The sequence below is a fragment of the Branchiostoma floridae genome, chromosome 3, assembly GCF_000003815.2.
Source record: "Branchiostoma floridae strain S238N-H82 chromosome 3, Bfl_VNyyK, whole genome shotgun sequence".
Lineage (NCBI taxonomy): Eukaryota > Metazoa > Chordata > Leptocardii > Amphioxiformes > Branchiostomatidae > Branchiostoma > Branchiostoma floridae.
The window spans coordinates 11,211,617-11,229,949 of record NC_049981.1 but is presented as its reverse complement, the minus strand read 5'-3'; the positions used below and the strand labels follow the sequence as shown (position 1 = coordinate 11,229,949).

At 39.0% G+C, this 18,333-nt stretch overlaps 1 protein-coding gene across 1 annotated transcript in view; it reads right to left on the bottom strand.

Moving 5' to 3' along the window:
• The window catches only part of LOC118411286 (NAD(P)H-hydrate epimerase), a 52,774-nt gene extending 36,470 nt beyond the window's left edge, over positions 1 to 16,304 (bottom strand). The window contains exon 1 of the mRNA XM_035813464.1: positions 16,095 to 16,304. Coding sequence (XP_035669357.1) covers positions 16,095 to 16,249 — 155 coding nt within the window. The 5' untranslated portion in view covers positions 16,250 to 16,304. The remainder of the gene's footprint in view (positions 1 to 16,094) is intronic.
• Between the last annotated feature and the right edge of the window lie 2,029 nt (positions 16,305 to 18,333).

Below are 18,333 nucleotides of genomic sequence, written 5' to 3'. Positions count from 1 at the left end.
TGCAGTCTCAGCTTGTGTCTGCTAGCGAAACCGGGACTAAAGCTTCGGTCGCGTACAAATATACAACAGCTGAGCAACTAACTACGTACAGTTCGCCAGGATTTAAAATGAGAAGCAACCTCATTGCCACAAGAAATGCGACTCAAAATACATTCCCACTCAAAGTATGTGTTTGTTTACAAACCTGTAAGCTTTTATCGGATAGATAACGTTACGTCGTAGACTGACTATTTCTAGTCGTGAGCACGGCTGATAGCTAAACGCCTCCAGATTTTGACGAGTCCGTGAAACATTTTGAGAGTGACTGTTCTTTCTGTCTCATATTTGTCTGCACAACAGACAGATTTTTTAAGCTCCCAGTGATTCGAGGAAAACACACAGACTGGTGTTTCCGTGATAGAAAATTCGAAAAGTGTGGTTAAATAATAGCGCATGGCACGGGGCCGCCATTTTTTTGTGAGGAATTTTTCTTTGTTGTTGACGACAAAAAATCCAAGATTCACTCGTAACTAGGTTTTACGGAGACCATATCAGTACTACATATCAATGCTACAATATTCATGACAAAATCTAGCGACAAAAGTGCCAAGTTTGTAGCTACACGAGCAAAAAAAACGAGTTATCGATGACATAGTAACGAGTACGTACATGCTTGTGGTCCCGCAACCTCGATATATTTTCCTTTGTTTACATGCTCAGGTTACGCTAGAAGTTTTTATACAAAACCAAACTATTTTAACTCATCTATCAACAACATGTCCATCGCTAAGACACTACACAACAGACAGATTTCGTAAGCTCCTAGTGATTCGAGGAAAAACATACAGACTGGTGTTTCCGTGAAAGAAAATTCGAAAAGTCTCTGAGGTTTTTAGCGCACGGCCGCCATCTTTTTTGGGGCCATTTTTCTTAGAGTTGTTGTTGTTGACGACAAAAAATCCCAGATTCGCTCGTAACTTGGTTTTACGGAGACCAAAAACTACAATACTCATAACAAAATCTAGTGACAATTTTTCCAACGTATTTTGAATACGGTCAGCAAATTTTCGTGCTTGAAAATCTTGGGACAGCGTCGGCATCATTGTTGTTACGAGTTCGGTATAAGCGGTCACTTTGTTATGATTCGGACGCTGACAAAGATGTAAAATCCAAGACTCATTTGTGCTGTTTTGTGTCGGAGTCTAAGCGTACAAGTACTTCACAATAATGGCAACACAGTTATGACCAGAAAAAGCGAAATACAAGGTAAATTTACAGGGTGAATTACTACTAGTATGTGACAGATGAACGCCCTGCAGCTGTGATAAACTGTGGCGAATTCACCCTTCTCCGCGCGCGTTCCGTGACTGGGAGTCGGCAGACCAGCGGTGTCAATAGTTGGAACTTTTCCTGCGATAATCCTTCTGGTCCTCTCACAGCTCTCCCCAATATAATCTCAAGGTTCATGTTGAAGTACGAGGGCTCGAAGTGTGCGGAGCTCGAAGTGTGCGGAGCCGTAGATGTCGCGGAAGGAACCATGCCGATGCCTCTGAACAAACTTGATACATAATTTTGTACACTGTTTTCTAGCTCGCTGAGACTCTCAATTTGTCAGCCGCAGTTCTGTCATTTTTAACTTTGGGGAATCTGTGCATAGATATCCCCTCGGTAGACTGACTATTCTTACAGCTAACGCCATGTGGGCCTCCTGCGACACAATAACTTTTACTGGACTTTGTACTAACACGACCTGTAGTACAAGACGCCATTACAGCGGACGGGGGTAGAGCTACTAGAAGAACGCGACTCTCTAAAATGACGTCATGCATATCATTTGAATTCGCCCTCGGATGCCCCAAATCGCACTTTTTGAAGACGTTTTAACATTACTTCCCGACCGAATTATCACATGAAAAATATTTCAATCTAATAGCGAGGAAATGATCCTCTAGATCGTTAAAAAATAAATTGTATTCAATTGTATTTCTGCAAGTCTTTGAATGTCAAGAATATGCTACTTTTGTATAATAACATGTATCTTTATGTACTTTACAAAAATACCTAAGTGAACTGTTGCACCCATAGTCAAACAATTAGGTGCACAGCTTGATAAAAGTGCATAATATGCATCCAGTACTGCAAGCCTTGCTACTTTTAATGTTCTCCTGGGTAAGCCCAGAGCATTTCTAGGGATTTCTTGTTCATACAAAGGCAACATCAGTATGCATTCAGCCTACTTTGATTCTGTGCATGAAAAAGTATGGGTCACACTGGAGTCAATCCAATCTGCAATGGATTTATGCAAATGCTGAGTGGGAGGATTGAACAACAGGTCAATGTGATGTTCAAATACAAGAGTTCTTGACAGGCTTTTATCAAGATACACTACTTGTGCATAACAACACTATGGCTATAACTGCTATTATGCCATAGCTAGGCTGTGATAATGTTCAATCCGGGTGTGGCAAAATGGGCTTAGTTATCACATGGGGTTCACATAGTTCAGTTCAGTTCAGTTCATAGGTTTCCATAGAATCATTTAAATGCACTTTGCATGTCGTAAATATGATTCTGTCAAAATTTGGAAAACCAGAGATGCTCTTGTTACAATCTTTGTTTGAAGACACCAAATTTTATCAACTTTTGGCAGATTTGACTTTGAAATGTGTGTTTTCCACACACAGGTAAACATATCTGTCATTGGTGCTGGAAACCATCTATACACAGGTGAACATACCTGTTCTTGCTGCTGAACACCATCTACAAACAGGTGAACATACCTGTTCTTGCTGCTGAACACCATCTACAAACAGGTGAACATACCTGTTCTTCTGCTAAACACCATCTACACACAGGTGAACATGCCTGTCCTTGGTGCTGAACACCATCTACACACAGGTGAACATGCCTGTCCTTGGTGCTGAACACCATCTACACACAGGTGAACATGCCTGTCCTTGGTGCTGAACACCATCTACACACAGGTGAACATGCCTTTCCTTGGTGCTTAACACCATCTACACACAGGTGAACATGCCTTTCCTTGGTGCTGAACACCATCTACACACAGGTGAAAATGCCTGTCCTTGGTGCTGAACACCATCTACACACAGGTCAACATACTTGTCATTGGTGCTGAACACCATCTACACACAGGTAAACATACAGCTTGCAAATGGATATCATGTCTTGATGGCAAACCATTGGGTGCCCCTCAATTTATTCTGTACGCCAACACTGTTCATGTAGGCTTAGGAGGTGAAAGTTTTCCCTGATATGTTTTCAATCTATGTCAGGATTTTGTCTTTCCAGGGTCATTGTGATGGTCTTTCAATGCCATTCTCTTCATTCATTCTCCTTTGGTAGCCATATCAAAGTAGCCAGTCTCCAAGGAATTACCAGAGAGCTCTGTTCTGATGAGACCTTGTGCTCCTGAGACTCTAAACTCTAAGTTTAAAAGGTTGTATGGTTGGTTGTATGATTGGTTACATGGTTGTATGGCTGTAAGGTTGGTTGGTCGGTTGTATGGTTGGTTATATCATGTATGGTTGGTTGGTTGTTATGTTGTATGGTTGTCCGGTTGGTTGGTTGGTTGGTTGGTTGGTTGGTTGGTTGGTTGGTAGGTAGGTTGGTTGGTTGGTTGGTTGGTTGGTTAGTTGGTTGGCTGGTTGCTTGGTTGTACAAGTAACTTTTGTCTCAATTTGCCCCAGCACATGTTGCCCCCAAAGTGTATTTCATGCCCTGACTTACTAGCTTATTCATACTGTCCAGACTTTTACTACTTCTTTGGTACTCCGTGGGGAGTCGTCTGTCTATATTTAAAACCTTTTGCTCCATTAGGCAGCAGGACGTTATATCCGATACATTAGGCAGAATGTTATTACATTACTCCAGCTGAAAGCTGCTGTCGTCATCAAAGACAGCTCAGAACTCAACTTATATCAAAGCACGGGTTGATTAAAGATCCTGATGCTCATCAATTACAGTCAATCCATTGGAACTCATTCAGAGAACAACTACCTGAAGCAGAAATCCTCGTTTGACATTTAAAACAAATTTTCGGCTTTGTGCACGACACCAATTATGTCTGCATTTCTGACGTACATCGAAGAGCGTGGGAGTGTAGAGTCGATTCCCAAGAACAGTTCCTTCCGTCGCTCACATTAATTGCAATCAAGGGAACAGCATGCACTGTAATCTTATAGAGAGGCCAAGGTTACTTTTTAAGTGAGCATCCAAACTGACACAACTCTGCGTAGGTTGTAATAGCTTCTTTTTTTTTTTTAGTTTCTTACGTACTTTCTGAGATTGAAAAATTGCACATGACACTTGGGTACAACAACTAAAGATAGCCACACAATGCTAATACCCATTTGGTACACATTTGCAGCACATTCATCCCTATATGGGTATGCATTTGATTAAAGAAGCAGTACATTTAAATGAATGCCAACAGTTAGTTTGATGAGCAAGCCTATTATTATAGTAGAAAATAAATTTGTTTCTTGAAATACTTTGTTCTAATAAATCAGTTAGCTCTCATCGCCAATGTTCCTGACTCAGGAAGAAGATATGTGAAACACAAGAGGCTATCGTAGTATGTAACGCTAGTTCACCTTTATCCGCGGGTTAACCTATATCTGTTGTTTATAGAAAAAATAAGGTATTTTGGGATAGCAAGTTGACAGACAGTAATTTCAAACCGTATATTGAATATCTTACAATTTTTACTTGATAATGACCTGGTTTTTCTAAAACGGATAAAGGCTACCCCACAAATGAAGGTGAACTATCGTTACAGTCTCCTGGCTGCCAGACTTCAAACCCCACACTAGTTGAACCTGGGCCTCCAACTCACTAACCCAAAGCACTAACCGCAAGACTACATTGTTTGTATCAGTTAGACAGATCAATAGGTGGAGCTTGAACCCTACTGCTACACTGCTACAGTAAGCATAGTTTAGTCATTACTGGCCTTGCACTGAGCAAACAATCAACAACAAAAATATTGTCATCAATGAGCCCAAAATTCTTTCGTTTTTGATAAATCATCTCTTTCTGAGAGCTCAGTCAAGTGTAAATGTGTATGACACGTTCAGTTGAGTGTAGAGCTCCTACCCTTTTTGGTTCAGCTACTTCCAATCACATTTACCCTGTACGTGGGTGGAAGTTACTGGAAGCGTGTCCCACACTGCGGGACACTAGCTGAACTCAGCGGGAGACATCCACAGTGGAGATGCTCTTCTTTAACTTCAACCAAACTGTAGATTTGTGAAGGATGAGGCATGTCCAGTAGACAGGAATTGGCTCGTTATGCCTTCAACCGTTACTATAATAGGGCATTTAATTCAATGTTCAGCAACAGGAACACTGACTACACTTCTAAGCACACAGTCATGCTATGTATCCACTGTATAGCCTGCTAGTAGATAACTAAGCATATTGATAATAGGATTCAAACAATCCCTTCCTGGTATGTCTGAGAGAAGCAAAAATCAATTCTTTGGCCAGAATTTGTGGACATGGATCGTTGTAAGTAGAAATCTGCTTACGCTATGGTTCCATTTGCACTGGTGCCAGTAGGGGTGTAGCCCTGGCTGGGCTCTCTGAAGCTACAGGGCTCTGTCTCAGTGCACTCCCAGATACCAGGGGTACCCCTTGGTGGTGTTTTTTTTTTATTTGTCGCCAGGAGCAGAATTGATTTTAACTGCAAGATAGATTTTTTTTAAATTGAAGGTTTGTCCGTACCAAGGCCTGTTTATGTCATACCTGGGCCACAATGAATATAGAATACAACACGTATCACCCGAGGTACAAGTCCGACCGTGGGAAGGATTGCTTTAAAGAATAAAGTTGTCGAAACAGGTTGAAACCATGTGTTGAATGTTTTCATTTTCATCAGTAATTTGGCAATTAAATCAGTGTTTTCCGACCTGGGTATGACATAAATAAGATGCAACACAGTGCATTCTATATTTATATTGCAACAAAAATGAGAAGAATATGTTGGAAAAGATTCTACAATGTTTTCATCACTTAGATGTCAGATAAAAATCTATGTCCCTTGCTAGCTGTTGGTCCCCCCAAAAAGGTTAGGTCTGAAGGTTTTTACTAGGGTTGGGCATGCCTGGCTAAAAGCCTGATTTCAGTACCAAGGACAGACATCAACTCTCCTTTCCAACTCAACGATTTTCATTCATGTTTTTTATTAAATAAAGACCTCAAGGTTATGAGACAGCCCAAATCTTAACTTAATGATTACCATGTAACAAGACCTGAAGGTCACTTCAAGGTGGGACCTGAAGGCCACTCCAAGGTTACAGGCTACATTGTAACTGTAACACTAACAGCATCTCTTCTATCTAAGTTAGAAACATCATGATTGAGACCAGTTAGTCAATGATTCACTAAGATTTTGGACTAACTGACCCAAAAGGAGAAGCAGGGGTTACAAACTTCAGTTCAGGGCTTGGTTTAAAACATTTAGAGCATCCATTGCACAGGTGAAATATATTCATAGTTTTCCATTTTCGAAGTTTGTATAACAGCTAAATCAGGTGCATTTTACAGCTTTATTAACTTATAATAACGTATAATAGCACAATGAACTGAGGAATTTCCAAACCACTTTGTACAGGCTTTTGGCAGATGATAGTGAGTGAGTGAGTGAGTGTGAGAATTGGCCTAGCATTTCTATGCATGTGAACAGTCCTTGTGGTACAAAGTCATGCAGAGGGTGTTTCTCCCTACTAGGCCATTCGAACTGAGGCACTGCTGAATGGAAATCTCTCATACCCCAGATTGTGGCATGTCATCACATACAATTGCTGTCCTGAAATGCATTTTGGTTTGATCCCATATGGTATAAGAACATCGCAGTGAATTTATTTCCAACCCTTCAATAGGAGCTCCAAGATCCTAGTAGCTAAATTGGCATCAAATTACAGGACAAAAAGGGTCCTACGGAGAAATTGAAACCAATTTGAAAGTAAGGTTTGAAAGCTTTCCTGATAGTTACCACTTTTATCTTTAAACCAAAGTGAAGCTATACTCAGAAACTATACTTCCCTTCAGTGAGCAATTCAAGCTTGCCATATACTAGCATTACTCCATCCAGTCTATATGGTAATGGACAACAAGTCCTGGCTATAGCATCCTTTTCTGCAGGATTTCATGCTGCAATGATGATCTCTGCTGTGTTTCAAGAATAGAATGGTGGCAAAAGGTTTTGTGGTTAGGGTCGATGACTTAGTTCATAATATTCATAATATATATTAGACCTAGCAGGCCCAAATGTTGGGTCCTTGTGAAAGGCAATTTACAATATTCCAAGTAACTTGAACTGAGAAGCAATTGAAAATGAGTACTACATAGCTTTGAGAAGAGACATTATCTTGGATGCGACCTAAAGCCTGAGGTATGATTGTTTAGGAGAGTCACATGTTAAAATCCTACCGTTTTTGTCAAAAAAAGACCAGGGGTCCAGGAGTAGATCAAACGTACATGTACCTTGCTGTCTGGTATTACATGGTGTGCTTAATGCAAATTCTAAGTTCAAAGTGTTGAACAATACACAGATCATGATACATGAGTACTTTTTTTGTTTTTGACAAGTTTACAACAAAATAAGGACATTTTATTACAGAGAAAAACAAATTCTATGACAATAGATTCTGTTTACTGATATTTCTTAACAGTTTACAGTAAATTGTTTGCCTATTTTACAGATTCTTCAAGAAATTCAAAATGAGGTTGCAATGGGGGGAAACAGATGAAAACTGCTGTACACATGGATATGTGATCCATATAGTCAAGTCAGCATGGCCTTGCCTGCACTACTTAGGGTAGTCAGAAAACATGCTGTGCTGAATAGCAAATAAAGTGCTGACTGCAGGGACATTTGGTAAAGGTTCTTCAAATTGATGATTAACCTTAGCAACACTAACCAGCTTCTTATGTCTCAGAGGAGGGCTTCTTGGTACAGAATAATCTTTAGGGCAGGCAGCAAATATCTTGTGGCACTCGCAACGTTACGGATAACGGAGTTATTGCTTTTGGGATTTCGAAATGGAATCGAACTTTTCCAGCATTGCTGTTATTGTCATAAAAATCCATATAGGTAAAGGTGATGCATTTATCATCATCACATGTGAAGCATGATACATTTTCATGCAGGTTTTTTTTTTAAATGCCATCTATAAATATGGTAATTCTTGGCCCTTGAAAGATGCTGAAGAAGGGTGATGGATGTCACTCAAAACGTCTGGAAGTAAATCTCTATTTTTTTCCAGTTGTACTCAGAGATTCAAGTGTATTACCAGGATGTCTAACCAAAGTGGTCATTCTTGACATTTTGGCTGCGACCATTTTACTGCAAGCTCAAAGGCATTGGTGCAGTGTGTGACCACATATAAGCGACTTACAAACCACTGGAAAGTTCTTTTCTTCTTGCCACAAAATCAAATCACCACAATGTTTTTTGTCAAAACCTTTATACAAATGTTGACAAATGACAGTTACCGTTATGATACCAGTTTGGTATCTAAAATATGAGACCATTAATTATGGAATTGTAATGAACTTACAATGTATTTTTGCCAAAACCTTTAAACAAATGTTGACAAATGATAGCACAGTGCCCATAGCAGTTTGGTATCTAAAAACTGAGGCAATTTAATTCTGAATTTGCAGTGAAATTGCAATGTTTTTTGCTGAAACCTTTAAACAAATGACAGCACAGTGCCTATAGCAGTTTGGTATCTAAAAACGAGACAATTTATTCTGGAATTGCAATAATTTGGAAATCTGGGTCAATCCTTCATATCCCTTCAGGTAATCAACTGACTGGTCCCTTATGTACGGCTTGAAGCTTTCAATAAATCTAATAAATCTCCTTGGAGCTATAGAAACTGTAACAGCACAAATGCATGTGGACGGGGCGATATATGGAGGCTGGTACAAAATGTGAAAATCTGAAATACTTTTACAGATGTTTGAAGAGTTTTGAGGGCAATTTAACAAATTTAGTTCTGACGAATTCAAATCAAAACACTCTCAGTCATTACCTTTTCAAATAAAATATTCTACCTCATACATCCTTGCAAGTATTTGTATTGACAGATGTAACGCTAGTTTACCTTTTTCCGAGGGTAACCTATATCCGTTGTTTGTGTAAAAAAGGTAATATGAAGTTGACGGACGGTGGTTTCAAGCTGCAATATTATGAAAATATAGCGATTTAAAACCACCGTCTGTATACCTGGTATCCCTAAATACGCTGTGCATAAATACAACAGATACAGGTCACCCTTGGATTAAGGTAAACTAGTGTTACATGTATGTATAAGATTCTAGCTACATGTAATTTATAGGACTGTTGGAGTAGAGCTCCTGGACACCTACAGGGACTGAAATTTGCTTCTTGGGATGGACAAAAGATTTGCACTTCATCTATTACTCATGAAAATTTATCTTTGTAAGCTTAAAATAAAAGATTTAATATCAAACAAAAACTAACAATATGGGATGAAGTAGGAGTGGGATGGAAAATATTTCAAAGCTGGAGAAATCCCTGCGCAGGGGGTTGTGACTATTCCCCCTCGGACTTCCCGACATGATTTACGTATTTCAAAACCTCCTCAGCCTTTCTAATGAGTGACAGGGGACACCTGCGCATGTTTTGGGACCTTGTTTTGTTAGAGGAACATAATTAGGTGACCCACCATGGAGGCTAATGACTAAGTGCTACGGGCATATTTAGGTTCATCTCGGGGGATAAATACGCCTTTCCTTCGTAATTCCTATTCTTACGCCATGCCAGTCAGATCCGTTCTTGCTTCTGAAGCAATTTCATTCTAATCCGAGAACACATGAATCCTATTGGCAAATCACTGGATCTGGAACATCTGAGGCAGAAGTCTGTACTACCTTAGCTTTACAGGTTTACTTCTGATCAGTGAGTGGACATAGTGAAATAAAAGTCCCCCTCCCAGCCTTCTGTTTTCATGTCATCCTCTTGATATAGATTTTACTTGAAAATGTCTGCGATACAAAGAAATAAATTAATGGAGCCTTAAAAGGACTAACAATGAAGCCCACTTAATGTGTATAGTAAAATTGTCTTAATATGATTTTGATACCTGTACAACAATTTATGATTCTCAAAATTGCTACTCCAAAACCTTGAAGTTTTTTTTCTGTACAATTGCAAGGGAACTTTATTTAAAGCCCTGACTTAGACAAACTTTTATCCTGACTTAAGTATATGATTATAAGCATGCATCAATTCTTTAATGATATTACCCGTAGTCCTATTATGATTGCGACTTATCCTGAAGCTCATGTATTTTTTGATAGTATCATCTTTTTTCATAACCAGGAAATCCTAATTTATGAAGCGATACCATGCATTTGATAGCTTAGGTTGGCTGGTTTGTTCATGCATAACATAATTTTTTATTGCAGGCTAAGCTTGTTGGCATACCAATAGTGAGATACTGATACTGGAACTACAGAACAGTAAAAATGGGACATTACTCCAGAGGAAAGTGCATCTGATCTCTAGGGGCTAGGGTTTGACCATCAAAGCGGGAAATCGCATGGAAAGTAAAATGACAGGGATTTTAAAATGGCCTTTTGCGTGGGTGTGCATAATTCCATTATGGGCATGGTCCTTCTTATAGCTTGTTGGGAATTATCAGTGTTGGCGTCAAATTTCAGCCTATAAGGGTACTGTAACTGCCTTTCAGTACATGGTGATATAATTTTGTAGTAGGGACAAAATAGAGCGTTCAAGATCACTGTCACAGTGGTTTTAAAGAAGTACTAAACTGCAGAAGCGAGTATGTATACCTCAGTCGTTTTTTAGATACCAAACTGCTATAGGCACTGTGCTGTCATTTGTTTAGAGGTTTCAGCAAAAAACATTGCAAGTTCACCGCAATTCCAGAATTGAATTGCCTGAGTTTTTCAATAGATTATATTTAAATGAAAACAGTTGTTTTAAGCTGGCATCAAAAACTGTGGACATAAATCTAACGCAAAGATTTCGTGTGACAACTAGAGTTCAGTGACCTCATACCTCTATGAAATAGATTTTATGAAAATCACTATCTAACATCCTATAATATATCTAGCGTCATTTTACAATTTACATATCATACAAATACTGGGTTTTATTTTTAAACAGTCCAGTTGCAACTAGAGGATTATCTTACTGAGTAAAAACATTTTGAGTACGAAAAAAGATCTACATGTAACGCTGGTTCACCTTTATTCGAGGGTAACCGTTACGTATATTCGCTGTTTGTAAGAAAAAAACGTATTTAGGGATATGAAGTCGACGGACGGCGGTTTCAAATCGGAACATTTTGAAAATATTGCAAATTTTAAACCACTGTCTGTAGACTTAATAATCCTAAATGTGCTGTTTTTAAAGGCAACGGATAAAGGCCACTCCGCGGATAAAGGCGAACTAGCGTTACATGTACTTCCCATGCCAATCCTTTGTAATTATAATATACAGCTTGAAACATCTTGCACACAGTACTTTACTTTTATCCTAAAACTGATTTTAGTACTTCTTCACTTGATACCTTTTACAAAATCCAGTCAAACCTGGTCAGGTAACCACGGCCACTTGTCAGAGACAGCCACCTCCAGTCACAAGACACATTAAAGCAGTTCACATTCAACTGTTTTCAAAGAAGAAGTCAAACCCCGCAATAGTAATGTAGGTTTAGAATCGTATTCGATATTCTGTATGTACATCAAATCTCTTAAATCTTTGTATGTTAGAATTTAGATTATTGACGTGTTTTCAATCACTTCATGTATTCGATTTTGCAATATGGATTTGATTTTCACTTGCAATTAGCACCATGGGCATGAATTTGCAATAAAACCTTGTAATTGTTGGCAGCCAATATCAGCTAAGCTGCCTGGGTTTGCGATGTATTGCATTGTCTGCAATCTCAATAAAGTAAAACAGTTATGTCCATAGCAACCACCTGTCCTCAGCAACTATCTTCCTCACTCCCTAGAGAGTGTTTGCTGAATAGATCTTACAGGGCATGGCGAAAATTGTATAAATCCTGTTTTTCTTCTCCCATTATGAAGTCTACCTCAGCCGTTAACTTTACAACGGTTTAACTGCATGTGTCATAAAGTAAGGATATGGCCTGAGCCCCAATTCAAAAACCTTCATCAAAAATACCATCACGTCTTAAACTGAGCCCTTTTTACGACGCGTGCGTCAAACCCTCACCATCACTTAGGCTGGAACTTTTTCCTTCAAGTTATTGTCCTTTTTGATATTCAAACCTTAAGACACCATTGTAAAGATGCCGTTCTCCTTGAGATGCCAGATGCCGTGGCGAGGACCACTTATAAAGCAGGTAACATATGGGAATAAAGGACCTGAATACAATACAAGATGCGTTTGCCCTTTACGGCTGAGGACCACATATCCATGAAGGAGGATAACAAATCACTTGCTTTCGCCTCATGGGGACAATCTTCTCAAGCATACTAATACCAACTGTTGTACTGAATACAAGGCAGCATTGCCAGTATGATAAAGTACTGTGGGAACACAATCAGAAAGCAGAAAGATCGCACTGCAGAATGTAAAGTCTTTGAAGCTTGATCTGTTCCACACGAAAACATAAGTAAATTAATGTTGAGCTTGCGTGCTACTTGAGACCACAGCAGCGTTCAAAAAAGGCTTTCACAAAACGGGCCTATCAAAATTCGCAAATACACCTGTCAGACAAATCATCAGTTGTATGGAATCATGATTCATATCAATTTCAAACAAAACCAATGGTATAAATTGCACTAATTCATTGTCAAAGATATGTGAAACTGTCAAAGCCGTACAATTTTTTCTGACAGTACATAAATAAAATTATGAAAATTAAGGTTTGAAATTAAATCAATTCTAACTGAAACCAACTCTGCCATTAATTGTTTGTAATTTCTACTGGCAATCAATCTAAGTACTATCAAAGCTGTACAATTATTTTTTCAACAAAATAATGTAAGAACCTAATAAGATCTGAATCAATCCTTAATGAATCCAATTGTCATTTGTATCTAATCCATATTTGCATTTCATTTATTACAAGCTACAGTGTACTAAAATAATTCTAACAATAATTTGTATTAGAAGCTCATGTTAACAGTCAATACTCTGAAGCTCTACATTTCAGCCTTTAGGCTACCAAAGTGCTTTGAATGAAATCCCTTTGTGAAAAATAAACCAGACAGTGCTAACAATCCCCACCTGTAGTGCTTTGCTGTACATTTGTAAGTAATGGCTATGACTGAGGTTTCAAGATAACAAATTAGCCAAAACAATTTCTCGTCATTTGTAGACCAATTATTACCGCCTAACAATTTCATATGTCTTCATGTATAGACGCTTGAACTTTTTTGTCTGAGGACGTCGTACTGGAAGGGACTAGAGTACAGCGATCAGATCATATCCTTCTATGAGGACTTTTGGCAAACTTAGCTTATATTAACGGTACCACTGCATGATACATGACATATAATAGAAAACATGTAAATAGGAACGTTTGATGGACCGTGTCGGATAATTGAATTACAGTCAAACCTGTATTATCAGCCACCTTTGCAAAGCGACCCGAACACCTGGCCATTGCAGTCACTTTTTGTCGATCCCTTGAATTTTTGCCATTGACCTAAGCATTAAGAAGTATTATGTACAGCGGCCACCTGAGATATGAGTCATCATATGACATTAGAATTAGAGTCAGTGTTGATTTTAGACAATAACAAGGGGGAACCTTTCAGTAATATTAAAGTTAACAAAAATAATGTTTAATAAAGGAATGTCTAAACTTACGTAAGTTAAAAGTCTGTCGGGGAGGTCTGAATGTTGATTAGCAAAGTTAGGGCAGTGGAGTAAATAGTGGGGAATGCTTTTGCATCGGCACCCGCAGCTGCAAGAAGGACTTAAGGACTTTAGAAAGCTTTTGGTTCTGTGTATGAGGGAGTCTCATCGGGCATCAAACTTTTGACAGTGTATGTTTGAGATCCCACCACGTGTATTCAATATGAGTAGGGGCGTGTCCCTGTGTGCTCATTTTCACTCTTAGGAAAGTTACAGGCTTTATAAACAAGTTGCAAATACATGAAATTTTGCAATGGTTCTGTGTTTTCATTTCTTCAAAATCTATTACCACAAACTTTAATAAAACCACTGCAAAAATTTTTGTTCTGTCTTCTGCCCACCTACTGTCTTGTCAAAGCAAGTTATGTACTGACCTACTACATTGTACAGTTACTGCATTACTGTAAGTGCATTTAGGTTTGCGGGGATTTAATTTCAAGGGATTTTATTTAATTTCTGTTTGCGGTAGCGCCCACCTGTAAACTTAAAAGCATTTACACTACAGTACTAGTCACATCTACTGTGATGGAAAAAACAGCAACTCTACGAACCGCCATTCGGAAACCACTTACTGGTTACTCAGCTAGAGTGTAGACGGACAAAACAGTCCGCTTTTGACGGTGAGAGTGCGCAGCGTACTGATCTAACCATATCTATCCTCTGAATATGTAATACAGGACAAATTTTCTACAGTGGCATTATACAGTAGGTCGTATGGACGAATGAATGAATGAGAACAAAAAAAAAAAAACCCGTGTATTGTATAAAGTGTGTCTACAACAAAGGAAGTACTTGGTGTCGATATACTTATAGATATACCTATATTCATAGACTTCGACAATGTCTTATAACAAGTAACATACATATAGCGAGAAAGGGGTGCCCTAGGCACTGGGAGCAGACAATATAAGCAATATGTTCGCGGTGGTTTTGAGTTAATCTTGAAGCTGCGACCGCAAAAACTGCGAACACAAAACCGCCCCAAAAGTTTTTGCATTTACAGTGTGATGTATCGGAGACACCTGTTTCGGTGATTAAGTACAAATACAAGGCACATTGAAAACCAGACCAGAGCTTCAGACATTGAAATATATTGAATCAAGGACGTTATATATAACGTCCTTGATTGAATAAAAGAAAAATGTTTCCGGTGAAGCTGCCACCACGAAAACCGCAAAGTTCAACATAAAACCACCGCAAAGGTTTCTGCATTTGCAGTATGAATTGTATTTGAGGTACCTGTATTGGTGATTACACACAAATACAAGGCACAGTTGAAAATCAGACCAGAGCTTCAAATATTTAGAATACATGTTTATGGTACTGTAACACTCTTCATGTAGAAACTGTTGATCACCCCAGCATTGCCAAAAGTGACTGATCTGTCCATCTATATATAGCGCCCATGCGAATATGCTAGTAGGTGTGAAGCTGTGCACTGTACTGCAAGCAATAAAAACGTAGTCTCCAAGCAGACCCTACGGTGCCTTAGAAATAGTATCAAAGCTGGCAAAGGAGTATAGCCAGCCAAAGGGAGATAGCCGGCTAAGGGAGTCAAACGAACCAGATAAGATCTCACTAATCAAAAGAAAAGGGCAGCAACTCATCAAAGCACTAACTTTAAATTAAGGGCACTTAGTCATTCGTAAGATATACCATTGCCGACTAACAGGAAAAAGAAACAATTATTTTTTCCTATTTTCCTATTATTTTATTATTATGCCACTTATCAAAACAAACCTCCTTGTTAGAACATGACAGAAAGTCATAGCACATAAGACCTCTCCAATCTAAAATAATATTATTCAAGTGTTGCTGAAATGGAATTGAAAACACACTTGACAAATAAGAAAGAGACATTTTTCCTAATGCCACAATAAAACCGTACAATATAATTTAGACCTCGAGCTCCAACAAAAGCTCCCCCCATGCTGATGACAATAACACTCCCAGCATGATTTCCCTTCTGTTGAAATAGAATTGAAAACGAACTTTACAAGTACAAATTAAGGGTAGAAAGAGACAATCATTTCGTTTTCAAACAAATGCTCCAAAAACTTGAATCAGTGTCATACAATATTAAAGGTCTGCCCAATCTTTTAAAGCTAGAGTGGGACCCCGCCCCCAAATTCCAAAAATTGCTCTTGAACACCCAAAACACCCGCCATTATAACACACTGTCTCCCACACGACTCACCCGAGGTACTTTATCGGCGACTCCTCGGCTGTCCCTGCCGCGTCAGAAGCCATCCTGGCCGCCTGTAGCTGCACGAGGCTCCGCTGAACTGGCCGTACGTTGAGGAGAAGCCGCCTGACGTGTGTTGCCGTGCCTCCTACCAACACGGCCTGCATCCCAAATCACTTTACTTCCAGATCTCATCACCCGGAAGTCAATCCCGGAAGTCACCTCTATCGTTCACTTCCGGGTCACATGATTGGCAAGCAAGTTTCAAATTTGGAAATTTGATACTGTTTGGTAATACATACTTTATCGAGTGGAATGTCAATGAGCACTGTATGATCTAAATGACGTTGAAGGAGGTGTGTGTAATATGTATAATCGATGAATCTAACATACCCAAATGCATTTGACAATATGTCGTACGATAAAAGACAACGTGCCATAAATTGATTGCACAACAATTGCTTAAGAAACAACGCTTTTTTTTAGGTAGCCTTTTTGGTATGATAATCATGTTTCAATTCTCATCATTATTTTCCAACATGACAGTTAAGAAAATTGATCTTCTTTTCACTGATCTCTGATTTTCTCCCAAAACAATAATTAGCAACAGGTTAACTTTTTTAAAGCGGGTTTCTAACTGGACTACGCGTATACGGTACGATGAAGGCGTCGCAGCGTTCTAAGTCGAAGCTGTGCTTCCCTTCATTTTATAATGCGAATATCATTAACAATGTACAAGTATGACTAAAAAAAGATAATAAAGCACACAAAGCGTAAAAAGTTTATTTGCTTGAATGTAAGTTCATCTGTGACGGTAACCAACATCATTACTTTCTCAGGGGAGTGAAAGAGGCCATTTACATCAGAGCCCACCAGCCTTCCCTCAACCGAGACGGGGGGGGGGGGGGGCGATACCGACTTCCAAGAACCCTTTGCAATTGCTAACGTCACACTTCCGGTCTGGATGTGTGACATAGGCTTTGGGTCATTCTAACTTGATAAGGATCAGAAGACTGATCCAAAGCTTATTGGTGAGCGGTTTATTTTGTGTACGGATGCAAATTTTAAAATTGCATCATACGTTGATACATTTGCTTATCAATAACATAAGACGCTCTGTCAAATAACTCGCATCTGTGTAGCGAATGCCAAAGCACCACAGCTTCAGAGAGATACCTTATGTATTAAAAAACAAAACTGTAATCGCCTTTCCACCAACGCGTCTACTAGTTTTGAACAGGATATGTTTCTTAAAGCACAAATGGCGACCTTTGTTGCACATCTATTGTCAGTGGAATACTTTCCATGTGGATGCAAGCAGCATCTTGATACTCTGTTGATTGAATGACCTTTATTGTACGTTTTGGCACAACTGAGCAAAATATAGGTCACAGATACGATACTTCTATCATTAACATGCAGACTACAATCTGATGATCATACCATAGTTCTACCGAAGTTCCTGTTTGAAGATACCAGGTAATGTGGCTGGACTCATAATCGTATAATCGTGCGGTACCTATAATCGTCCTATACCTTTTATCGTCACTCCGCGCGTTTTGAAGATCAACGAAATGCCAAATGCCAGTAATGATCTGTTCCGCCATTCCAAGAAGATAGGGCGTTTTCTGAAATATTAAAATACCTATAAAAGTTGCCACGGTCTATGAAAAAGACAACATTCACCAAAGCTCGCTCATATTACGGGGTAGGCGACACGCCAAATTGCATACGAATGCACGCAGCAAAGTGATCATGAGATACGTCTGCGAACGTGTGGACATCACCAACAACAATACTCCATCAGGAGGTGACCCTCCTTGCCGCATCGGAGGTAATGACGTTTTGAATAAATCGGACGATAATGAACAATTTGAATACTCTACCTACGTATGCGTACGGTGATGTATATATAGTCAAGAGACTCCCTGGAATACTTCCGAGTTTACCAAAAACAATTACGTCTAATATATTTCTTCACATCGCTCATTGGCTGGTATCTTAAAGATGGAAAGATGTTAAGATTATGCGCTCTAAAATCCTTCAAGTTGTACTAGTATTCTTTTAACTCTATTTGTCGCATCGGTTTATAATCTAATTTCTCTTTGAGGTACCCCACAATCATTTATGGCCGCATACGTCTTTGTAGGATGATAAATTCTGTAACTGTCAGCTCAGTGGGAATAAATACATAACAGTTGATTCCTTTATTGGAACGTGTATTTTACGCCCTTTGATGTTCATAGAAGAG